Below are 25,666 nucleotides of genomic sequence, written 5' to 3'. Positions count from 1 at the left end.
GGTTCTTCCGCGATTGTTTATCAGATGCCGACGTTTTCACGTCGATTGAACCTTTGTACTTCGACACCGTTGTCAGAATAGACACGAAGAAGGAATTATTTGGATAAGGTGGAGTCGTTTGAACCAGTAGGATATAGCGTAGCAGGTTTATTTCTGTCGCCCGAACTTCAACATCTTTGAATTCAGTTTTCAACTTCGTTCGTGATATTCGAACTGATATGTATATTATGAGGCAAGATTAGGGCGCGATATAACGACAAAGGAGTGAAAAGGAAATTTTCCCAACGAGGAGAGATATGAAAAAACGGGGAACTGATTCGAACAACAGTATGACTGATCTGGATGCACGAACAGAGTCCACCGTGTTCTATATCGGTAGCTGTGTTTTTCCAGGCGGCAAAAATCACGGGAAGGAAATCACCGATCGCGAGAACGCGCGGTATTCGTCTTCTGACAAGCCGAATTAATTCGCGCGTGGAGGCCGCCTCCGCGATACCGACAGACGTTCGTCTATTACGAGGATGAAAGAAGAGCACCGAGGGTGGATGGGCTGGAGATGGTAGAAGAGACAAGCGGAAAAGTAACAGACGGAGAGAAAGGCGGAGCGAAGAGAAAGAGAGACATCGGTGCACATATTTTTATGTCATCGCAGTAGAGGCGATGCATTGTTGTCGCGAGACAAAGGCAAATGTGGCGGAAAAATTGCGGAGGAAAGGCGAGGCGCGGGGAATCCTGGCACTGGGATGGGTGTCGGACGGCGAAAAAGAGCGAAGAGGGATGGAAGATCCCCTGAAGGGAGTAGGGTGCTACACGCACGCGACAAAGCGGAATAGGTTAATGCCGGATCTCGCACGATTGCATGACGATCCTTTCCACGGAATGTTCCGCGAAATGTACGCTCGCTGAATAAATTCTAAACACAAACAGAAAGTTCCCTGCGTAAAAATCATACCGCTCTTAGTCGTGATTCACAGTCAGCCGAATTAGTCATCGAACATACGTACGTATATATAACTAAAATTTATTTAATAAATTATAAGAAACGCGTTGCTATTTTAGATATTAACGCGTAACTGGTCACGATAGCGATTATTTTGCTACGTGAACGAACACACGATATGTCCAGCTTACAGATAATCGAAAAGATAAAAAAGATAATATATCGCGTGTTTCGTTTAAAATCATTACAAAAATAAAGATCGCTGAGATCCGATAGATTCCACCTCACCATTTACGGTTTAATATTTTTCCTTTATTCGAGTTACGATGAATATTTTATAGGGATTTCAAGCCATCATCCTGGACAAGGATATTTTCTGAAACGTATGTCGGGACGAAGGAAACGACTCCTGACGTGGGATAGAGGGAGAAATGAAAAAAAAAACGAAATCGGGGTAGAGGAGACGTAGCAACTACAATTAAGCCAGTCAGTCCGTGGCTGAGTTGTTCCATTGAGAGAATTGGCCTGCACAGGCAGCCAACTATCGAGCAGAATTGAGAGCCGGCGGGGAGATTTCGCAGATTATCAAGCATCAGTTGCCGGGAAGAATAAGCAACCGCCAACCGTCATTTAACTTTAACGCTCGAACTGCCCTCGTCCGCACCCCCGGCAACCCCCGAGGGCCTCCGTTGGTCCATGCTAATTAAATCTGCCTACGTACCTACCCCGTCCACGGTATTGCCCTCCGCTGGACCTCTTCGTCGACCTTCTACCCCTTCGAGCCATTCCGATGATACTACTTTACTTACGTGTGCACTCTGACTCCATTGTATCCGCCATCTTATTAGCATCATTATTTTTTGCAACCTCCTTTTCCAAAGTTTCGAAACTCGCTAACATACATAGTCGTCTGTCAGGCGGTTCCAGGCATTCCGTTCGTGTCTTATTAATTGGATTCCTGGTAATTTGGAAATTTGATATTTAATGCATGCAAGACTGAATATTTTCTGAGCTGTATACAAAATTTCTTGTTATTTAATCGTAGCGATAAATGGAGAATTTAGATTGAGCTAATACCTGTTTATCGTGTTAACATCTACGTGATAATTATTATCGATAGCCGCAAGAAGAACTTGTATGTATTGGAGCAATCCAGATCTTTTGTGAATATTAATATTAAAATCTTTAACGAACGAAAGGAATTATCCGTATCGAGGTAATAACGAGACAACTTGGAACTTTCGCAATGGTTTCCCGTTCAAATGAAAACGTCTGGCAGTGTCTATTCTGCTGATTAGAATCTTGCATTATCAGCGAATAGGAAGAAAGGTCTAAGCATACGTCGGAAAGATTCGTGTCAAGGAACGTAATGCCCTCGAATAAAAGCGCTGAAAGTTCTACGGAGGACTCTGTGCAGCATTCATATCCGTTATTTCCTGAAAGCAGCGTGGAGCGTGAGACGCTGTCTGACGCATAAGCGACCGGAACTACTGGCTTACACGACCCACTATCCTGTGTAAGTTTCCTCGCGTGTTCCGAATATTCTCGCTCGTATATGGAGCAACGCGCCGACATCCTCTGTTTGCTATCGTTCAAACTTGCAAAGATATGGCAAGCAGTCTCGTAAATGTTAAGATGGATCTCTTGTTTTGATCACGTAGAATTCGATATACGGACAATTCCAAGCACGATGCATAATATAAACTTGCACTTGTGTAGGATTTTATCACCTTCGAGTTTCGATTCGATTGTAAATTTTTCTTGCAGCGTAGACGCCTGCTAGCGTGTCTTAGCGATGGCACTCTCGTATTCATTTGATTCAGCTATGCAGCTTACTCACGACGAAACGCAGGGTAAAGCGCAGGACTATGTGTTATTCGTTTCCACAATAGCGTCATTGTTGGAGCATTGTGCTTCCACCCCATTCCGTAGATTCGTCGCGAACACTTTATCTCCTACTCCTTGCTGCTCGCGAATACACGTATACGTGTTTTACACGCACGAGCACCCTTGTCCTTCTGCTTCTTCTTCTTCCTCCTTATTCCGCTGCCATCACCATTACGTCTGTACCGATTCATAACTCACGTTTCTATTCCTCCGATTATTACGAGGAAAGAAAAATTCGTCAATATAAAATCGTCGATAAGTGGTGATTTTCCATGCTGAACACCGACGTTTTTTCCTTTCTATTCTCTCTTCTCCCGTACTTGGCTATTCTCTGTCTTATCGAAAATTATTTTCTTTCGTATAAGAAACATATCCACGATTAATAGGCTTTCAAAGACAAAAGAAACATGATTAAACGTAGAGACACAAGGCGTGGTTATAAAAATCAAACCAACACGGGAAACGATGCTCCAATTGCTTAGAGCGGTGCGTAAGAAAATTCAAAACGATCATCAGAATTTCGTACACATAATTTAATCGGCATTTTTATATCGATAAAGATGAAGAATCGGTAAAAACGTATCGGCATGTCGGTAGAATGAGATTCTGAACAGCGAGGAACCGGAACGTCATCCGGACCGTTAAATCCAAGTCTATAACTAACGTTATCGAGTTTCCAGTATCACGTCTAAGCTAGTATCACAGCTATAGCGGGTTGTGAATCTAAATGCGCGCTCCGCGAGCATAAACCTCCGCGAATTACTATGTGGCTCGTCCAGGAACGATGCCTGATTAACGACGGCACGATATTGTCCCGGGGTTGCTCGAAAAGGGGGACAAGGGACAGTAATGCGCTCATCTCCCGTGCACAATAGAACAATGCGTTCCATAAGTAAAGCGCCACTACTCTCACGAAATATACACACGCACGTTGTCTGCGCAATGTGTACGCGCCTTCGAATGAACTCCACACTTAAATGCCCTGAGTATTCGCGGTGAAACCCGTTCGGATGGTCTGCAGGCTCGAACACCCCGACGAACGATCGGATTTTGCCTCTGTTTTTCTGCTTTTCTTTCGACTTTAATATTCGTAAACAAGTCGACATTCGAAAGGCGAACGATAGGATTTTACTTTCAACTCTTTGACGTTTCGCGATTTAGATTATTCGCTAACTTGTAATTCGAGATTCAAATGGCGAGCAACGAGGTTCTACTTTTAGTTTTTCGATCTTTCCACTTAAACATCCAAAGTCGCTAACTGATCGAGATTCAAATGTAATCTTGGGTCGTTCAAAGGGGGCAGCCAATTTGGCGGATAAAAGAAAAGCAAAGAACTCGATTGGAAGACGGGTTGTAGGACGATTGGGAAACAGTGGTATTAGCCAACGACTTGGCGGACATCGGGAAACCACTTAATTCCCCAAAGTAAGAAAGCGGCTCGGAAGTCGGCGCCTAAAGTTCACAATGTTCAAGGAAGGAGAACGAAAAGACGGACGGACGCGCAACAACGAGGAAACAATGAGTCGCCGTCGGCCGAGGAGGACGAACGAGCGAGCCACCGTCGAACAATGCATCGAAACAATACGAGGAAGGAGGATGCCATCGCGTAACAATGTGGACAATAGACAAATGGGTATACAGAGAAACGAAGATATATATATATATATTATAGTAAATCATAAATGTTTCCTTATTTCAAGCTATTAATGAAATAAAATAATTTCATCCGCGTTCCAATGAATCTCTATAAATATTCTCCAGTTCTTTCCTCAAACGAAAACCTCTATCGTCCCTTCCACGTCTCCTCGGTCGCTGGCCACTAAGCCTTCCAAGTTTTGTCTCGCTAGCTGGCCGCCAATGCTGAGGAGTAAGACGCAAAGACGGGAGAAAAGCGGAGAAAAAGACGAAAGGTCTATAACTAATATGACGCGAACGACGTTTGTCGATTTCGAAGTTTGTTATCCAGAAAAACTATAAACGTAAAAATCTTTGCTTAAATCATTAAGGATAAAATAGTAAAATGATTCGTAGAGTTTGTATAAACGCAACGTTAGCGGAACGCAGAAACAAAGTATCTTATTATTTTATCGAACTTAGAATTATAGGTGCTGCTAGATATTCGTTGCGCGAGTCAATGATATCAAGAAAGAACCGTACAATTTGGAGAATTTCTTCAAGCTTCGTTACTGGATTGCGGATGTTCATGCATTGATGGGAAATTTAAAGATAGGAAAAATGTACAAAATGCGCGTAATACGAAGAAATATATAAAATATCCAAAATAAAGAGAGCATTTTATAACGTTTAGTAGATGAAGCAAATTTCTATTTAGATGATCTGTTTTATCATTTCTTACGTTTACGAAGCTAAATCGAAATACGAAGAAGCAGCGATCGAGGAAAATATCAACAGAAAAAATTACTCTTCTTGGCTTGTAAATTTTTGCGGTTGACCAGCGTGATTTCTGAACGTCTGGTACAACAAAACGGAACACGTATTCAGCGTTGTATGAAAAATTGCAAAGCGGTGGAAAGTCAAGGTAACCCAATTCGGAGGCAAAAAAATCGAGCACGATCGTCCGCAGGGCAAGAAAAAGACCCTTAAGGCGTGTCCACGTGCAGGAATCGCAACGCATGCTGGCCGGCTGCTGCGAGCTTTATGATCGAAAGAGAGATCGCGCGGAGGATGGGTTAACAATGCGCGGGAGCGAGAAGGAGAATGTCAAGTGGACATTGTTGACGGTGACAATGCCGCTGAAATTGCCGGAGAACAAAGAGGTCTTACGATGACGCTGCTGGCGGACGAGCGAGCGAGCGAGCGAATTGAGCGAGTTGCTCGTGGACAGGGACTTCCCGTATATTCTCCTGCATACTGGCCCGCTCTTCGCGCACTCTCTCTCTTTCTTCCTCTGCGTCGAACCAAGCGGCAGAGAAGCGCGTTTCGTCTTCGTCGTTTGGCGAACACATCGTACGCCACCCCTTGTGTATCGCATGGCATTATAACTATCGGCTCTATCGCGACGCCTGTGTCGATACTCGTGAATTAAGCACCTTGATCCATTAAGGATCGGCGTACTCGTGTGTTCGGAGTTAACGGGTCTGTTTGGCATTGTTTTAACGCCGCGGTGACCGTGTGCAGCGCCGTTAATACGACGGCTGATAACGCGTTAACGGCATTACGTCATCGTTTACCGAATACAAGCAAACGGTTCGCATATCAATCAGACGTAAACCGAGTGATTGTTTCCACCGTTCGATCACCAACACGTCGATTCCACGATTTGGTAAGCAAATTCTTGAAAATGTGTAGAAAGGTTGCAGTTACGGCCATTTAATGAGACTCGAATTATTATTTTGCGTTTATTCGATTGCTACTTGACGAAGAAACGCGTCTTTCTTTTCTTCTTTTTTTTTCTTAGTAGCCGTAATTCCGACCTCGTTATTTCCATAGGAATTAATTAACAGCGAAAGGAGATGGAATTTAACCGACTGGTATTGTGGTCATTTAATCACGTGGACAGACCAATGTTGAGGAGTTTACAAAAGGTGCAAGGTTCGTTAACGAAACCACAAAGTATTATCGCAGAAGTAAAAATTCCTATCGTAGGGAGAAAAATATTCCGTCGAATATGCTTTGCCAATTATTCTTATTATTATTAATTCCCCAATTAAGCTATTCAGACTGTCGGCGAATACTTTCTCCTAAATTCTTGTGTGTCCCTAGGCGACTGCCTACGCTGGAATAATACGTCTCGCGACACACAGTTACGGATCGAAGTCAACGAAAGGTCGCTCGGGGGACGACCTACGTTCGACGATTTACCGATTTCGATAAGAGTCGAGTCAACCTTCTCTTTCTTCTTTCTTTTCTTTTACAGCCCAGCTACATGATCCTAACCGAGATTTCGAGTCTGTATCTTCGATTTTTTCATCGAGACGCTGCAACCTATAAACTTCGATACTTGATCGATTTTACGACTCGGCTGTATCGCGGATGCTACCGTACGAGCGGAGCTCGAAAGTTCCACGCTGCGCTTGTGTTCTTTGCTCGCGGAGAAATGTACGGGCACGCGTACATTTTCATCTGTCTATAGGTGGAACCGCGGGCCGAGAGAGAACGAGAGAGAAAGCGTCCGGAAGAGCACGGGAGAGAGTCGTATATACGTATATATACATCTGTATATACATGCAGGTATACATCGCCATCGTTCCGTGCTTTCATTCGTTCGCGGAAAGAAGTAAAGAGCTTTGTCGCCGCGGCATCAAAAGCTTGAATGACGCGTCGATGAAAGAAGGAAGTATCGGTACAAGAAACTGCACAGTGAATACTGAAAAGAATGTAGTCACGGGAAGAAGGAGGACAAGGGGCAGGGGGGAGCAGGAACGGCAGAAGGAGTTAAAAAGGAAAGGAAAAGATAGCGAAAACGGGAAAGCAAAAAAGGAGGGTACCGGAGGAGTATTGCGGGTAGAAAACCTTGCAGGGAAAGACCGATAAAAGTTTCTGCCTTGAGACGGATATTGGAAATACCTTCTTCCTCCGATCGACTATCGCGATTTATTAATTAATTCATTCGCCTTTCGCGCCAAATCGACCAAATAGGAAAAAATTCCAGCAACTTGGCGAACGGCCATCGAAAACGATAATATCGCAGCGTTGTTTCGTTGTTCCCGCTAAACTCTCGTAACAACTCGTGAGATCACGATCGCGGTTAGGATTTGGTAAAACGAATCGATGGATTACATCAGTGCCAGGCCACGTTCGAGTTCCAATAGCTAAGTCAAGCATGCCGGATTTCGTTAAACTATTACGAGTATTCAAAGCGTGAGCCTTGTTGCGTATACAGGGTGTCCCGTATAGCTGGCCCGTGGAATCACGACGAAATGACGTGAAGCTGGGAGAGCAGAGGAGAGGAGAGAAGACTGAAAAGCCGTACCCGCGGCAGCGTATGCAGATAATCGGTACAAAGCCTTTCGTCGAATGACAAAGGAGAGCACTGGCCAGCCTCGTGGTTCTCTTGCATCTATATGCCAACGCATGCATACACGCTCGCATTCAGCCGGTATTATTATACTGGATGGCAGCATGCTGCTAGGAAAGGCCCAGTTCCTAACGGCTTTATTCTACTCGTTAAAACGAGATAAAGCTTCCGCGGTGATTCTTATGATTTTGTCGTGGATTCAAGGAAACATCTATGACATCGCGAGGAACTTCGCGTAATACTTTTCTACTTCTACGCTACCGTTATGGACGTGGTTGAGTAGCTTTAATTATTTACCAACGAGTACTGCCACCGACGCAATTGTCAGAATCGTCAGAACGGCGAAGACAGGAAAAGAAACCGTCGAGGTTATTAGATGTACAAACAGAGGAACGCGTGGATAAATTGTAAAGTAGGAAATATATTTTAATACAGGAGTGTAAGTACAAGTAGGGATATAATTTGAGCTGGTCCAGATCCGCACGCTAGCAGTGTTACCCTATAACTGAAAGTCCCGAAGCCATCGTCGCCTGTCTAGTGTCTATGGTCTGCCTTCGTCTCGGTCTATTGTCTATACGCTGTCGATGGCTTCAGTGCTCGAGAAAACTAAAAAGACCAGATGTAGAGTTTCCTTAGAAGTGGTGACCACTTCAACGGAAACATTATTCGGAATAAATGAACTTCTGATGGAAAATGCTTAATTGCAGCAACAAGCATCGTTAATAAGCATTATCTTTTATCCTGCAATTTGTTAATCAAATGGAGGAACAGATACGAGGTAAAAAAAAAAATTGTGCGCTTGGCAAGATACTGCGAAATGCTTAGAAACGTTGGAAATGCAGCCAGTGACCGCGGTGCAGCGTACGCTTTCTCGATCGCGTCGACAACGCGTCAGAAAGCAACATCTTATTTCGATAAAAGTCGCGGAAGTCTATTAATCACTGGAGCGCATTGTGACATTCAACCGAGCGGCATTCAGGGTTTCAATATTATCGATACTCAACAGCGGGGCCAGCATCCGCGTCTATTGAAAGAGAGTTTATCAATAGAGTGCAGGACACTCTTGCTGTATCCGCCTCCAAAGCGTTCTAAGCTCAGCGACGTACCTACGATCTTTCGGAAACGATGACCGTCGTCAGGAAAAAAATCTTTTTACGCAGGCTAAACGCGACTGGCGGTTCGACACGGGAACGCTGCATTCGACGATTTCCAATTAATATATCGTATAATAGACAGCCTTGAAAGCTTTTATCTCTCCGGAGCGGTTTCACCATCCAAGCACGTACGCAAAAGGAGGATGAAACTAATCTGGGTTAGTATGGTTAAGGGGATTTTCGAGAAAGCCACAAGTGGTCGAGACGGATACTATTCTTCCTTATGTGAAACTTCGATTAAGCTTATACGTCGGAAATAATTCATGTTAATGCCAACAAGCGGCTAACTTTCAGGGAGTGTGAACGTTCATGGTCAGACACACCTATTGCCCCTCCTATGGGAGATCGATAACGAAAGACAGGCTTCGGCTACTTTAAGGAGGTTCGAGACGTCATGGTCAGACGTTGCCTTCAATACGAATAGACACGTTAGAAAGAATACATTTCGAATAGTCTCACCTTCGTCTTAAGGAGAATGATTACACTACGGTCGGTCGTTGTTTCTCCTGGAATTGCTCTTACTTTTTAAGAAGAAAGAATAGGTAGTATTCAGATACTCAGATAATTCAGACATTGTAATGATGCTTCAACGGATGCAGAAAAACTCACGTTCGTGCACTCTTACTTTCTGATCGATCTTAATTATCAGCGGTACTTTCAAGCTCGTCAAAGATATCGTATGCAGCGTGAAAGTCTCCCTGCATTGGCGTTTGCAACGAATCCTCCGTTAATCCGGCCAGTATAGAAAAAAACACGAAAAGCCCGACGAATTCGCGGAATGTACGGTTTCCTGACCAACAGACGATTCTTTCCACGGTCCAGTTAGACGATACAGAATTAAGCTCGAAAAGTACTCGGCGAGTACCGGGACGATGGAATACCGGGCCTATAGAGCTATAAACAGCGACAAAAGGATACCGAGTGGGCGACGAGCATTGAATGTACGAGAAAGGATTGTATGCCAGCGAACGATGCTGACGATGGTAGCGACGTTGCTGTTGCTTTTGGCATACGTGTGTCACGTACGGTATGTCTGTCTGCGGCCTGCTTTTCGGTGTATCCGCGCTGCCGGCAGAAAAGAGGAGTATTTTAGCTCGCGTCCATATGAACGTAGGGACGAAACAATGTAGCTTTTGTGCGAGAAAGGAACGGAAAAGCAAAGCCAAAGAGAGAGCCTAAGAGCGATTGAAATGCTCGGCCGTCTGTCTCTTGTTCTCCACCGCCTCCCTTCGTCGTCCCACCCTCTTTATCTATTCTCTTTTCCTTCCTCTGCGTCTTTGCCGCTTCTGTCTTTTTACCACTCAGCCATCTACGTCGTGCTTCTTCCTTCGCTTCGTCTTTGCTTTGATCGCAACACTGCCAAACTGCGAGTGATCGCAAACGCGTACACCTTCTCGGACAACGATCATCCATTCCGAGTCTCTTCGTTCTTTATACACGATTCGCCTAACTCGTAAACCTTGACCTTTTTGCAGTTAGCTGTAAGATGACAGTCGTGTGTACCATATAAATTTTTTTTCTTTTTTTTTTAATGTAGCACACGATAAGATGAAATAAAATGACATTTCTCGTGTACAAGGTCGCGAAACAACTATCGAATTGAGAACGATTCGTTACTACCCCCAAAGCCGAAGACGACAAAGAGATTCTTTTTTTGGTCGAACCTCGAAGAGAAGCAAAGATGTCAGAATGAGAAAGTAACGACGCGCGGAGCGAAGACGCGGTTGGCAATAGAAGGGTGGTATGTGCAAGAAGGGCAAGTATTGGTAGACACAGATGTGAGGGGTGGTTGCAGGTTGATAGTCAAGACTGCCTTCAGATTCCAGAGTGAAGCATTGTGTCCCGAACGCGCATTGTCCTCCCGTCACCGGCAACTCGACAATGCCGAGTCCGTAAGTTAGTAACCCTACCGTAAAAACTTATCTCCACCCCAAACCATCGACCTCCAGCCTCCATGATTCCGTTCGATTTCCAACCACCTCCCGCCAACTCTTCCGCTTTTCTGTCCTGGCTCGTGACTTCTGCTGCTTTTACTCTTCCTCCTCCCTTCGATTGCAAGAATCAACGATCTGTGTCTACGATGTTCTTGTGTTCTCCCAGCAACAAGACAAAGGTCTTCGTCGGAGCTTCGAATTCCGCTTCTCAAATAAATATAGTCGTAAAACACATTGACGGCTAATGCCAACAAATTAATAACTAAAATCCTCGTTCGAACCGAAAAAACGACTAACAGTAAAACAGGTTCTTCGTTTTCTTAATTAATAAAATTTCGTCGTATGATTTTTCAAGTGTAACGTAGCAGTTTTACAACTACGTCGATTAATGGTAGGGAGCCGAAGAAGTCGATCGTCAGCAAGCAGAGAAACACTCTGGGATCGGAAGCGAACGTCCTGGGGACCGGATACAAACATTAGGGGTTGGCGGGTGGTCCTCTCGTTGGGACTCAAGTTGCCGAGCAGCCGGACAACGCGTGGTCGCCGGACAAAGCTCTTCTAATTGTCCCCATCAACGACGAAGAATGGACCGCGGGCCTGCCGCTGACAATTTCATTTGTAATTTGCATAAGGCTTATTAAAATCACAATGGACGTGGACCCAGAGGGATGCTCGATCGAGGTGGCCGCAGCCTTCTTTTTTGGACTGCTCGATAGAGAATAATCACGGTCACCGCTGTGCTGGTAATTGAACTTCAATAAGGAGCGGAACTCGTTTCGACCATTCGCGTCAACTACTCCTAATAAAAAAGATAATCGACGAGAAATTTAAATCGTTGTGAACTTACGTTTGAAACGGCTGACTCGTTCGCTTCTCTTATCCATGATTATATCCAAGGACACTGAACACACTGTTACACTGTATTTCGTTGTCTAACGGATCGTAATAAAAAAAGGTATATAAGAAAAGGATAGATGCGTAAAAGAAATGTCGAACGAAATTTTTCTAATAAAACGGAAGACGAATAAAAATGTGCCAGGTATGAATGAATCGTGAAAGAAATAATATAATAAGAAACGATAATATAGGTGATAGATGTAGAAATGAAATTAATTTGAAGGTACGTATGGCAGGATCTGTCACACCGATGATTCCACGTTTGTCGAAATGTGTCGCGCACGTGAGACGGCGCGGAACTGAACCATCTCAAAACGCTATCATATCGCGCGCCGCCACATTCCCCCACCACTTTCGACCAAAATGCGTCTACGCATCTCTTATTTATGCTGCTATAAAAAATCGTTCCGATTAGAATGTTAATTATTGTGGCAAAAAACAATTGTCTCACGACCTGATAACAATATGTATATTACTTATCTAAATAAAAGGAGTGACACGAACGAAAGGGAAGAGAATCGTTACTGTAACAACTGGTTTTATAATATTTTTCTAATATCTTTTAATATATGAGAACACACCAGATATTTGTATTAAACGATAGCAAATGATACAACTCGGCCTCGTATGAAATCAATGCCTAACTCTAGGACAGCTATTTTCCAAAATGCAAACTCCTTGATTCTTGTCGCGTACGTATCCGTCTTCGCAAATGCAACCACTTACGCAACTTTTAGTCTGGATACAAGCCATGGATTCCCAGATATCGATATTGTCGCAACTCTTTTCGCAATTCGGACTTGCCTGACATTGGCTGAAAATTTCATTTCCCCTGCACGTGTCCTCGACAAAGACCACTTGGGGTCCTTAAAAATTAAAGACAAAGAAAGAGAAATGTAAAATTGAGTTACGTTAATCGAAACACTGTACAATGAGGAATTAAATAAAAAGTTACTTACTAGACAGTATCGCTGCCGTTACCATGCCTGTATACTCAAGCAGGAAAGAACTTGAAACAAGTAAAACGAAATGCACTTGTAGAAGCTTCATTTTCATGCTAGGTCAAAGAAGAAATGCAAGTAACTATCGGTGACTGCAAGTTTAAATACCCGTTTGCAAATGAAATATAGCGATAGCCAAATCGGTCAGCTATCAATAAAAGAACCAGTTTCTATCGCATAAATAAAACAACGTTCTCCGAACAAGGACTCGGTAAATGAGGCATCAGGGAGATAAGAAAGTGAAACCAAGCTCGGTAATCAACGGAGAGTCACATATGCGGGTATAAACTAAAAATAAACGTTGAAGAATAAAACCATTAATTTGTATTTTCCATGTTATGTATTTGTTGATTTGAATTGTACAGCAACTCGTTTACATACAACATATATAAGTGTCTTACTAGTAAATTACTTTGTATGATACCTTAAAATAAGTATTTTATAATAAGGAGGGGTCTGTGACAACGTGTCTCGAAATAAAGTAATTACGAAGTATAATCCAAGGATGTTTCGACGTGAGGGGAAACTAGATTGCTTACTAAGAAAGTCTCTTCTTCGCGTTGGCGATTCGCGACTCAAGTTTACTTGGCCAGAATCGACGATATCCGTAAATGACAACAGCCTTTCTTCTCATTAAACGCAGCAAATTCGAAACGTCAGGTGCAATTATCGAACAAATTGCAAATCAACGCGAAGAAAAATCTTAAATCGAAAATGGATTCATTTCGCGTTGCGAATAATGCATTTTGCCGATTCTTATAGGTGTTTTACTATTTCTCTCATGACAATGAATGATGAAAAGCCACTCGCATACACCAAATAGTGCGACCAAATACTTCCCTTTTAAATTGCGCGTCACAGCAGAAGCTTCCATTTTTTTCCTTCCGTAATACTTACGAAATAAAAGTTTCATTACGATACGAAAATAAGTACTAAAGTTGAAAGGTGTGTAAAATTTCTTTTTTTTCTAAGGATTAAAAGAGAAGATGTCACAAGTTGTAGATGTTCGTGAACTTCACGATATAAACGTGTTATTGAATTGACGAGAAACGCACATTTATATGTGTATACTATATGTCACGGATATTTACTATGTAAATATCCATGCATAATTACGAAAAAACTAAAATGACATCGATCGCAGATCCTTCAAGATGATATATTAGTATATACTGCAATCATTCGCTGTTAACTCCGATAAAAATTAAAAGTTTGAAAGGAAAAAGTACATTTCTCGCAACCGTTACGATCAGTTTTTCATTAAGGTATATCCCCTCTACACTCTGTTTTAAATACACCGAAAGCGATCGGCATAAGAATTGAGTAAGAAGTCTGTCTCACGTGATCCGGTCGAAGTTTCACGTTGAAGAGAAGTAACTATATCACAGATGAAGGAGAAGAATCGAAGAAGCAGCAACGGCAACGGGGTTTCTACCAAACCTTAGCAGCAAGGGTTCTCTGCATTAAAACATTCTTGCTTCGCTGCTTCATGCGCTCAATGAAGTACTCCTTGCCTTCCAGGTTATCGTCGACAGGTCCAACCTCATTCTAGCAACAAACGAGAGTTAGTTGGCTCCTAGGTCGTGTGATTCTTGCACGTGTGGCTCATCACCATCATCATCATCATCATCATCATCATCACCATCATCATCATCATCATCATCATCATCCTCATTATTTATTCCTCATATTATCATCATCCGGAATATCATGATCGTCATCACGAAGATGGGCTATTCTTTCGCGAAAGCCTACACAGAAGAGACCTAACCAACCTTGTTAGCTGTGTCGCCCCCCTCGCCCTCTCCCCACCTCTCGTAGTCATCGTCGTCCCTCTCTTCACCCTCGCTTAAAGGTCCATCTTGTCTTTTACTAGGAGGAACATTCGATCCTCCACCACCTTGCTGATGCTCCATCACGTCATCTCCGCCCTCGAGCATCTTGTTGATCTTTTCCTTTGCTTCGTCCACTTTTCTCATCGGATCGGGTGAATAGCTGCGATCGCTGTATCTATCGCGAGAAGCGGCACGCCGATCTCTGAAGTCTCGCCTATCTCGGAAGTCGCGGAAGCCCTGCTTACCGTGGAAAAATCTACCGCCACGATTACCACCACGTCCGCGTCCACCACCACGATTATTGAAACCACCGCCACGTCTATTGCCAAAACGATTATTGTGTTGATTATTATAGAACCGATTACGATTTTGGAAATTGTTACCACCGCCACGATGGTTTGGATTATTGAAGCCCTGGAAACGGGGCTTATAGTAAGTGCCTCGATTATTGTATGGTCGGAATTGTCTCTTGCGATAGTAACTCCGGTCTCCAGATCTACTGCGACTACGACTCCTGGTATAAGATCGGGAACGTGATCTAGAGCGTGATCTACTGTAAGTACCCGACGGAGATCGACTGTATTTTCTCTCGTAACTTCCAGATCTTCGATTCGAGTACGATCTTGAACGACTTCTTCTGGGTGAACGAGACCTCGAAGAGCCTGAACTAGAGGCACTGCGCGATCTGCTGCGCGACCGTTTCGCTGGACGATCTCTACTCATTCGTTTAGATACAGCTCCTCCCCTGCCAGTAGATTCGCGTTTCTTAGGGGTTTGTCTGTGTTGCCTTTCGGTCTCGCTATCAGAATCTGTTCTGGGACCCTTAGCCTGATTCTGGTTCTTCGTTGGTGGAGGCGGACGTGGTGGTTCTGGTGGATGACCAGCACCGCTATTACCACTTTGTCCAATCGGCTGGAATTTGCCACCAAGATTGTTATTAGAACTAAACTTTGTCGGTGTTGTTTGCGTTGCGGATATAGAAGGATCCTTATACGACTGAAATTTGTTCTGTGGTTGTGGTGTAGGATACTTGACTGGCGCCTGCTTAGGGATCGGAGGTTCTTTGGGTAATGGCGGCGGAGTTGGTGCGGACATGGGCTGAGCAGCTGCTGCTCTCTTCTCTGCGAGTTCACGCTGCATTTGCTTCCGTATATTCATGGATTTTTCCAATGCTGCTCGCTGCAGTTTCTCCTCTAGCTCGTTATCATCGTCTTCGTCACTGTCTACATTGGATTGCATCTTTTTGTTCTCTACCGGTACATCTTGCCACTTTTGTGGAAGAACATCCTTTTGCCTAAACAAATACAAAAATAGTCATGTCCAAATATACACCGACATGTAATATATCATATTAAAATATAGCTTTAAAACTGCTAAAACTTTTTACCTAGCGGCTTGTGCAGCTTTCCATTTCGCATTTAATGCAGCAGTGTCGAGGGTAGGTAATTTCGGTTCAGGATGAATCAGTTGCGACTCTTGTTCAAAAATGTCTGTCAGTGGTTTTCTCTGAATCTCTGTAAAAAGAATGTAAAGTAAAATGGGCATAGACTATACTCATTAACTGCAGGTTGCACCCATTTTTCTGTAACGGGCCTGACCCTTACCTTTACGTTGCTGTGCAGTCATTGGTATTCTAGCTTCCCGTTCGTGATACGCCTTTGAAGCCTCATCTCTTTCCCTTTCTCTCTCTCTGCGCAGCTCTTCCTCCCTTCGTGAACTTTCAGCGAGCTTCTCCGCGTTGCTAAGAGGGGAAGCTATGTCATTATACTGAGCTACATACCTAGTAAATATAAAAACATAAATAAAATACGAGATGTTAAAACCCGCGTTTCCATTCATGTATCTTTAAAAAATCAAATTAATCACGGAAAATTATCTAAGGAAACACAAACTAAATGCAACATCGAAAACAATATTCATACTATTTTCATAAATTAATAGACAAAAACTTCGTAAAAACAAATAACCAAAACGGAAAACATGATCACGAACTGGCCATAAAGGTTCCAACCTTTTCAAGACGGCAGTCTCTTTTTCAACTTTTGCATAATACGCATTCAGTTTTGATTCCAATTGTTCTAAATCCGGCAATGAAGACTTTTTTAAGGCTTCTAAATCTCGTTCGAGCTTGTCTTTGTTTTTGCGTTTCTTCCTTTCTTCTTTCTTTTTCTTCTTCCTGCTTTTCTTGTCCTCTTTCTCTTTGTCTTTTCCTTTCTTCTCTTTCTTCTTCTTTTTCTTCATTTTTTCACTTTCTGAATGTTTCTTTTCCTTCTCTCTTTCTCTCTTCCATCTAGCTGTTTCTTCCAGGAATTTCCTTACCTAAGAGTGTAGGAAAGATAACATTGAAATTATAAAAAAGAAAAAATAAATTATAGAATGTTCATAAAAAAGGCATGTGTTTCTTACTTTATCTTCATAATCGGAATCATCTTTCGTCTGTTCCAAGAATTTTCGTACTTTTATCTCGTAATCGTCCATCTTATCTCGAGTATTTGAACTGTAAGATACGGGGGCGATTACGTCATGTGCAGCTGTGGTAGCAGCTGGTGGGTTGTTGTATTGAGCCATCCGTTTGCTGAGAGGTGAAAGTGAACCGCGATGATCCTTCTTATGTTTCCGCTTGCGACTAGGTGATCGAGATGCTGATCGCGAACTTGCGGATGAAGAAGAACTGCTGGACTCAGAGCTGGAGGAACTCGAAGAACCGCTCGATGACGAACTGGAACTCGAACTCCATCTCTGTCTCTTCTTCGAGCGTGACTTTCTCTCCTTCTTGCGTTTCTTCTTCTCTTTCTTATTTTCCCCGACATCATTTTCAGTTTCGAAACTCTTGAATGTATCCAAAGGATTCAAAGAAGATGTCAATGTCTTAGACTTGATGTATTCGATAGAGTTTCTCGCTTCTTCGTGGAATGGAGCAATTGCCAAGCAATTTTCATATGCCTTTTGAGCTTCTTCGTACTTCTTCTCATCTTCGTAACTTCGGCCTAGAGCAACGAGAGTCTCGGCCATGTATTTGCGAGCGTTCGTATGAGTTTGATTCAGCTTCAATGCTGTTTCAAAATCATCGATCGCTTTCTTGAAACTACCGCTATTAGCGAATCTATAACAACAAAGATATAAACATGTAAAATAAACACAATTTAGAATAATATACTTCGTTTGTGTTAAGATGTAGATTGTGACTTACAATGCTCCACGTGCTACTAATCCTTCGACGTTTCGTGGGTCTACGGTAAGTGCCTTATTGAGACACTGGAAGGCTTCTGTATGACGCCCAGCCTTGAAATGATCTATACCTTCGGCTACGCTTCGGAATGCCCACTTACTGGCCTGTGCTTGTCTTAATTCGGATGCATATTCATTGGGTGGGAACCTTTCTCTGTAACAAAAAAGATGTTTTTGGAAGGATGGTAAGACCATTTATTTGATCAGTTATACTAAAAAATGAGTATAGGGGATTGATACTCTACCTCAAACCAACCATATTGGAATGGTTTTCTTGACCGAGACCCATCAAGTCGCAAAGATATTTAATGTTGTTTGGGTTGTTGAAGCCAGTACTATTCTCCAACATCGCTTCGTAAGACTGTCCTTTGTTGTCCATTGCTTTCCTACACCACAGAGAGAAACGACCAATTATCAAGATGTAAAAATCATTTTGTCCTTTGCCAAAAAGAGGATACCAAAGCTACTTCGTTAACGGTAAAACTAAAGACTTGATAATCATGATGACCGAATCTTCACAAATCCTGAGTTCATTTCCTGGTACAGGTTTTTATTTCAATCTGATTGTTTTTCCCTCAGTTTTCTCGACATCTCGTCGTCTTATACATATATATTTTATATATATATTCATGCATATTAATATGCATGTCCTTTGTGCTGCTATTCCTTGCACGTGTTAACGTACGGCACACCCTTCATCGGCTTATTCATCCCTGCGTAATTATTCGCCTCTTCTTTTCGATCTACATGAATTATTCAACGATACGACACTAATGCCAAAGATGCTCCGGATGAAGAAGGAGTTTCTTCCAATTAGAACAAAGATATTATCAGACACCTCATGGTATTAGAGTCGATCAAAATCTACGTTTGTACCGTTAACAAGCAGCAGGGGTCCGAAACGGGGATACATTGCAGAAAGTTTGGTAGGTTTCCTTTATTACCAGATTATTTCTTACGTATAAATTTACAATGGTACACAACCTCATTATTATGTAAACTCGTCTCTCACCTTTCATGTACCGCTAAGACGTATATTTCTAGTATTTTGTATCATGTTTGTAATCAGAGGATTTCTCAACATAAAAGCACACAGCCTATCATCAATCGACGGTGGTTTGGTTTTTATAAGTTTTTGGTGCGATAAAATAAATTGCATAGCCCTAGGATAGGTTGGGAGCCACGCCTGAGTATATTTTATCTTCCAAGTTGACCAAAAAAATTTTTTTTATATATATGTAGTAGTACTTTCGCCTGTTTTGCATTTTGTGGTGTCAATTCAAACATGACATCATATTTTTATATTTTTTATTTGTCAATTTAAGCTGTAAGTTTAAATGAGGCATTATTATGACAAGGCGCAATTCTTTTGAGGCTTAAAGGTAAAGGTTCGGGCGATTAAGATTTTAGTTATTTGGTCTCTGCTTTAACTTCTTGAATAATCTGAAGTTTTACTCCACTTGGTAATGTGATACATATGAAACATTGACAACACATTGACGTATCATGCACTTTAGATATGCATTAAACTCGAGCAAAAGGATCTTTAATACATAAAAATATTTGAATGGGACATTAAAAATAATCAATTTTTTAAATGCTTGCTTTTTACTTATTTTATTATTCGTCTATAATAAGAGACCAAACAACAGTAAATCATTATTATACCTACCGTCTGCAGCACTCACTCTGGCCACCCAAGGCTCAACATCTCATACTGGAAATGCAACCTCAAAAGACATTGATGTCATTTGGCGCCATTGTTTGGCTGGTGCTTTGAGAGTAACATATCACAAACGTAGATAGAATATTGTGCGCAACAGAGCCATGTCAACCAATGCTCAAGGTTTGAATCATTTGTATCACATTATAAATTCATCATCATACTGACTATCAACTTTTTACGTTATTGAGAGTGTCTGGCACCTAAATTCATAAAAACGTGTAAGAGGAATCAAATCTAATTTACCTTGTTTTGTTAGTATCACAGTGCGTCTGTTAAATCTCAATTTCTTTTGGCCACCATACCATTTTCCTTACCTTCTTTTTTAACAAAAAATATTAAACAAAACACTAAAGATGCAAATCTGTACTGTCGCGTATTATGCAAGTTACAAATAGAATAACTACACTGTCAATAGGAGATATGTTTCGACCACGATTGAAACTGTTATATCAATCCTAAATTCGAAACTACCAGTGTCAGAAAATATTCCCCCTGCCTTCTGTTAGTGCACAAGTGCTCTCAAGGTATATCGCAACAAGCAAATGATCAAAGAACGATTTATAATACAAATACAAATTTTGAGTCAAAAGTGCTACTGATGCATCACAAGACACTTTTACCATTTATATCGTGTATACAAAATTTCCTATAGTGATATACATATCAGTTTACAAAAGTTAGTGAAGCATTATTATAAATACAAGGAGTAAATGTACTTATCCAGATTTTTTATTACTTACTTATAAGCTTCTGGAAGATCATCAGAATGGATAAGTCCCATAGGTGGGTGCGGTGCTTGCCCTTCACGGGCAGGTACGTTCATAACTGCAACAACTCGCTCGGCTTCAACGTTAACTTCACTGACTACGACGCAGATGAGATCATTTGCCATGTAGCCTCTTGTTACACCTTTCTTGTCCACCGCCGGCACTGTGGCCGTGTTCAATATTAGAGCCTATAAATTTAATAATTATTTTTAGACACGATTGAAGAGGATACAGGTACTTTCTAATTAATATAAATAAACAATAAGAAACTTAATATACCTTAACTCCTAAATCAGTAACAACTCTGGGGCAATCGCTGCAGTTGCAAAGCACCTTCAGAAGAAGTCCAGCAGCACTTTTACCCATCACTTGCGCGTAAATAACATCTCCAATGACCAAACTCTAAAAAGAAATATTTTATTAGAACTCCGTTTTTTAATTATCAAATTATTTATTTTTATATAAATTATTAAAATCATGAATAACCACCTCCAAAAAATTTCGAATACGTTGAGATTTCTCCATAGTGACAAAAGTATCAAGGCCTGGCATTGTTGCATAAAATTCTGAAACAATACATACAACAGATTAATTTCACATTATTGTGTAATACATGATGAGTCATACCAGGGTATGTAGAAAGAAGTGAAACTGTACCTTCATCTCCCAATTCTTGCTTGATAGGTTCAACTGTTTTCTCCAAATTTGATTTATCGTAAAGAGCATCTGCTTTCTTTGCAAGGAACTGTTGTAGCTTTAGCCTCTTTCCTCTATCGCCAAAACTATTAAAAAAAAGTAACAAGTTTGAATGTATGATGCATTTAGAAACGTCTGAAGTATAATATTACTTAAAGGAATCATCTAACACATACCTCAGAGTCTTTTGACGTTGTTGATAGATTTCAAAGTTTGGTTCCTTGAGATTGAGCATGGCCAGCTCGTTCTCGTTGCGTTCTCCTTCCCACACTTTCTGCAACTGTTGGCCATGGTAGTTCAATGCTTGCGCCACAAGACGCGCATCCATTGACTCCATTTTGATTCTGTACTGCAAGCAACCTAGTCCTGCAATACTATGAAAATCGGCAAATTCGTAATGCTTTCTCTTTTTTCTCTAATATCCAAGATATTATTCAAATATTGACATAATTTTTAATAGCTGCCTCTGAGCGACTGCCCGAAATTGGCATGCAAAAAGGACATCATCCAACAGCCAAGGACACGTGTTTGTAACTGATAAACCGCTCTCCACGGTGATAGCCAGAAAATTCTGGTATTTCAATCGTTTAATGGTTGCTCAAATGCTAGTAGTAACAACGTATCGGTTTTGTATGGTTTCATCGAACGTAAATCGTATCTCCAAAAAGGAATGGCATTCTGTGCAAGAACGCGCCCAGACAAAGCGAATTACCAAGAACCGGTTCTCTGAACAATTTACCTGTAGCTGTTGATATTCCTCTGGCGAATCGTATAAACGACGTAACAGAATAAATCTGTAGAATATTCGTTTACTCAAGAAAAACGCTTACATAGGAAGAAAGGCGCGTTATATTGATTTATCGATAACAAGATGGTCGTCGGGAAGCCGGATTGCGAAGGATGATGGCGCCATGACGCTCCAAATGGCCCTCTTTTCCAAAACTCATCCACACCCATTTTTTCATGGGCATGCCAGACTGGCCAAAAAAGAAACCGGATTATTACTCACCGTTGCTTCCCTATTATCTTCCGACGATTTGTTAATGTGTTTTCCAACTATATCACGGCCCACTACGTATCATCATCGACGATTAAACAACTGCGGCCCTATATTTCACCATACGCTGCACAAGTCACGATTACGAAAAAGCCGGAAACGATAAACTCAGACACGCCTGCGTGAATGGCTCTTTCCCTTCCCTTACTACAGCTAGCGAACCATATCATACATAGCGTCAGCGATCTATATCACTTCCGGTTTGGCGGTCAATTTAAAGTGATTGATGACGTAAAATTTTTTTAGTAATAAAACTTTATTTCTACTAAACAGATTAGATTCTCCATTACAAAATTTTTATCAGGCTTGGAACTTTTAGAAATAATAACAAATACGATTTTTATAGTATGTTTATTTCTAAAATATCTTCTACTTTTAAGATAGTATGACTTATAGCAAATTTAAAATTATAACTTGTCAACTAGAAAAGATTCATGAATGTAATACATACGTGGCGATTAAAATATAAGTTTAGGGTATTTAAAATATTAGTTTATTAACTTAGATACATTTATACCTTCTTCATTAAAGTAGATGTATCCTTCTCAGACTATTGATATCAGAATGCTGATTTCATTTATTTACACCCTCTTACACATTTCATTTCGTTGCATGGATTTTTGACTCCATTATTTGATTATTTCCCAAAATATTAAAAATTTTATTAATTTACTTATTGATTTTTTTTGGTTCCATCTTTGTTTTTCGCATCTACATTCCAATAATACAAAATTTGTGCAACTATTATAGCATTTGATATAGAGGAGCACATATACATTATTATCATTGTAATATCTCCCGTTTCTTGGATAGAGGTAAATATTCGTGTAAGAGATCCAAAGAGGAGCATGAAAGCTGTTATTGCTGATAGCTGACCAGTATTTCCATTGGAATAATTTGTGTAGGCTTGCATTAACTGAAACAATATGAAATCATAAATATATTTTCAGTAAGTTTATATATATTATATAATGATTTTTATTTACAAGCATCTTACCTTACTGGCAAGTACAATGGGTATATTCATTGCTTGACAACCCCAGAGAATATTTACCGGGGTCAAGCCACTAGTAGCAGCAAAGAACACTGCTAGATAAGCAGCAAGGAATGCAGTTGCTTGAAATGTATTACCACTGAAATGCATGACTAATACTGCAATTGCTAAAGTCTGCATACCTAAAAAAACTCCATCACCCCATGAACTAGAATCCAACCATTCATTGATTAATTATAATATGAATGTGTACAAAGGTATATATAATATTAATTATAGTACCTGAATGGAAAACCACTTATAAAACTGTAGGATACCATGGCTGTCATGGCAAATAAGTCCAATAACACACTGAAGACATTGATGCCTTCTACACTTTTACTTCTAAGAATTTTTACAATCTGTGGTATCTTGACTAACAAACAAAAACTTAATACAGTATAATGTTATACACAAAGTTAATTATACATGCAACTATTGCACAAAAACGCAGCTCAGTGTTTAAATTCATGATAATTACAAAGTTTACATAAAAATATATTTTCTAACCGAGAAGAGATCCACCGATGATGCCGAGACCTAAAAATTTGCTCAGCGCCAATTTGAAGCATCCAACTGAAACATGTTCGAAATTTTCATGTTTTACTTGAAGTGGTTCGTATCTTCTTCGCAGGAAATTCATTTTAACTTTTATAAGAAGCAATTTAAATCGTCACAAAGGAATAATGACTTCAAATTTATCGTCGAGAAAAGAATTGAACATCGTTGAGCGCTCACTACGAGTATTTCAAAATTCGATTGTTCAAAAATCTAATTTATTCAGTACAATGTTCAAAGTAGTAGAATTCGAAAGCATTACAATTCACGGTATGCGAGAGTAAAGAGGGAGTAAAATTATATTTAAAATTCTTATACTATTTATGCGAAGCTTTTGTTTATAGTAATATGAAACTATGTATATACCTATTATGCTTGTATTTGAATGTGTAAATGCTAAAAAGTTGTAAAGTCATGTATTACATCATAGCATTTATTAAATATAAAATAGGTTACGATATGTGAGAAATGAAAGTATTAGTTCCAAACTTTAATCTTTATTTCTATTGAATAGTACGCTAGTGGTGTGCGAACGATCATGACAATGGGTACAAGTAAGACGCTGTGGATAAAAATAAATTTATTATAATTCTATGAATCAGTTATATCGGCTATTGGCCGTTTATGAATGAAGTTCCAGCACTCACCGTGAAAAAAGTTCATGTCATCGAAATATTCTTCTATGCACTCTTCTGTGAATAGTAGAAGAGAAACGTTCCTGATTAAGTGAGCCATACTTGCTACACATGCGTTTTATATCTTCTGACTCGTGTCAGAATGTAAAAAATAATGTAATTCCACTTTGTTACGTTTACGATGTATAGGTTAACATAGAGTCGTTCTATTGGTAAGATCGACTTTTATACCGACAGATAACTCGTCATAGTAGAGTCCCAGCACTCTTCGATAAAGAATGTGGCGCGCCATTTTGAATAGTTATTACCCATATGTTTTCATGACATGCTACAATTCTTATTTATTCTAGTACTGATAATGCTTCCCTGATAATGCTTTTATTAATGATTAATATCTAAAACAATGAACATTAATACATTTTAAAAAACACACAACATTACTACCAGTAATTCGTGAAATGCTCAACATTAAAATCACGAATTTTAAAAGTAAAGAAACTCGAGCAACTTCATTTCTTACCATTTTCAAATACCTCCTGTCACCGACAGTGACATGTTTATCCTTTGGATCATTCGTTTTTTCGGAGCTCGTCTGTATTTCGTACTCTTTTCAATATTCCAGTGAGAATTGCAGCAACATACAACTGTATCCTAGTCTCTACGAATGCAGTCGTACAACTATATTCTATGATTTCCCACAACATATATCGCACCATATCTAATGGTAAGGAAGTAAGATCACGAAAATTAAGATTACGATTACAAAATTATGATCACGAAATAAACCATGGAAAAATAACAATGGATATTTCTGACATATTTACGGTGCGGTCATGATTCTACAAAGGAACTCGCTATCTCATAAGCAATAATTCTTTGATGTTGCTTTTATCACACGCAAATATCAACGTACTCGGAAAGCCGATAACAAAGGCGCGTAGAGGTCGACCGAATTGCAAAATAGTACGATGTGCCGAATATATTTTAGAAAATTATCAGCATGAAATTGAACTCGGGCAATTAGCGATAGCAGGTCGAAGTGATTCGTCAGGCCGCCTCTTCACGCGAGCCAAGATGCATTCGCATAAGTGGGTCAGAGGTTGTGGAACAGGAGTGGTTAGGGCAACCCACGCGATAGCTTTTGCTTCTTTACCTGCATTCGATGGTCGTGAAGTTCCGCAGGGGTGCCTGGTACGCTCCTCCTATTCTAACAATTCCCTCCTATCCTTCCTTACTGTTTTTATCCGCTTAGAACTTCCATTATGTAACTTATTAACACAGCGTCTGAAACTTAACAAATTTTATTATATCAAAAAAAAAAAAAAAAAAAAAAAATTTTT

General features: G+C 40.6%; 3 protein-coding genes and 2 long non-coding RNA genes across 11 annotated transcripts in view; 1 reads left to right on the top strand and 4 right to left on the bottom strand.

Annotated features, from left to right (window-relative positions):
• Positions 1-12,425, bottom strand: part of LOC112213930 — a 216,026-nt gene extending 203,601 nt beyond the window's left edge. Inside the window, exon 1 of one of the 3 annotated variants that reach the window (XM_033324394.1) lies at positions 11,741-12,425. In XM_033324394.1, the coding sequence (XP_033180285.1) occupies positions 11,741-11,777 (37 nt within the window). In that variant the 5' untranslated portion in view covers positions 11,778-12,425. The remainder of the gene's footprint in view (positions 1-11,740) is intronic. The other 2 variants (XM_033324393.1, XM_024371975.2) reach the window with 2 other exon arrangements.
• LOC117152466 lies at positions 5,192-11,745 on the top strand. 3 transcript variants are annotated; one of them, XR_004462854.1, is made up of 3 exons: positions 5,192-6,110; positions 6,246-7,018; positions 10,539-11,745. It is a non-coding gene; the product is annotated as an uncharacterized LOC117152466 (long non-coding RNA). The 3 variants fall into 3 exon arrangements; XR_004462856.1 differs by having other exon boundaries at positions 6,246-10,851; positions 11,060-11,745; XR_004462855.1 differs by having other exon boundaries at positions 6,246-11,200; positions 11,289-11,745.
• A 1,772-nt stretch (positions 12,426-14,197) lies between the features above and the next one.
• Positions 14,198-22,206, bottom strand: LOC100741882 (serine/arginine repetitive matrix protein 2). Of its 3 annotated transcripts, none has more exons than XM_003494404.4 (14): positions 22,053-22,206; positions 21,220-21,417; positions 21,005-21,129; positions 20,837-20,913; positions 20,627-20,749; positions 20,321-20,535; positions 18,100-18,240; positions 17,817-18,008; positions 17,033-17,729; positions 16,638-16,945; positions 16,231-16,406; positions 16,014-16,140; positions 14,567-15,920; positions 14,198-14,339 (listed from the first exon to the last, which is right to left on the bottom strand). In XM_003494404.4, exons 2-14 carry the CDS (start codon positions 21,378-21,380, stop codon positions 14,223-14,225), a joined length of 3,813 nt encoding a protein of 1,270 aa, XP_003494452.1. In that variant the 5' UTR covers positions 21,381-21,417; positions 22,053-22,206; the 3' UTR covers positions 14,198-14,222. The 3 variants fall into 3 exon arrangements, with proteins under 3 accessions (XP_003494452.1, XP_012248488.1, XP_012248490.1); XM_012393065.3 differs by having other exon boundaries at positions 16,231-16,367; XM_012393067.3 differs by lacking the exons at positions 20,321-20,535; positions 20,627-20,749; positions 20,837-20,913; ... (1 more) ...; positions 21,220-21,417; positions 22,053-22,206 and adding exons at positions 18,867-19,179; positions 19,527-19,755.
• Positions 22,207-22,436: 230 nt separating this feature from the next.
• LOC100741765 (mannose-P-dolichol utilization defect 1 protein homolog) lies at positions 22,437-24,688 on the bottom strand. Its single transcript, XM_003494403.4, has 5 exons — positions 24,339-24,688; positions 23,644-23,709; positions 23,377-23,509; positions 23,098-23,302; positions 22,437-23,016 (listed from the first exon to the last, which is right to left on the bottom strand). Exons 1-5 carry the CDS (start codon positions 24,424-24,426, stop codon positions 22,774-22,776), a joined length of 735 nt encoding a protein of 244 aa, XP_003494451.1. The 5' UTR covers positions 24,427-24,688; the 3' UTR covers positions 22,437-22,773.
• A 222-nt stretch (positions 24,689-24,910) lies between these two features.
• Positions 24,911-25,666, bottom strand: part of LOC117152465 — a 2,726-nt gene continuing 1,970 nt past the window's right edge. The window contains exons 3-4 of the long non-coding RNA XR_004462853.1: positions 25,480-25,610; positions 24,911-25,044 (exon numbers count right to left, since the gene is read on the bottom strand). This is a non-coding gene — a long non-coding RNA (uncharacterized LOC117152465). The remainder of the gene's footprint in view (positions 25,045-25,479; positions 25,611-25,666) is intronic.

Source organism: Bombus impatiens, unplaced genomic scaffold (genome assembly GCF_000188095.3).
Source record: "Bombus impatiens unplaced genomic scaffold, BIMP_2.2 scf_2222, whole genome shotgun sequence".
NCBI lineage: Eukaryota > Metazoa > Arthropoda > Insecta > Hymenoptera > Apidae > Bombus > Bombus impatiens.
Note: the sequence above shows the minus strand (reverse complement) of the source record. Positions and strands in the feature narration are given on the sequence as shown.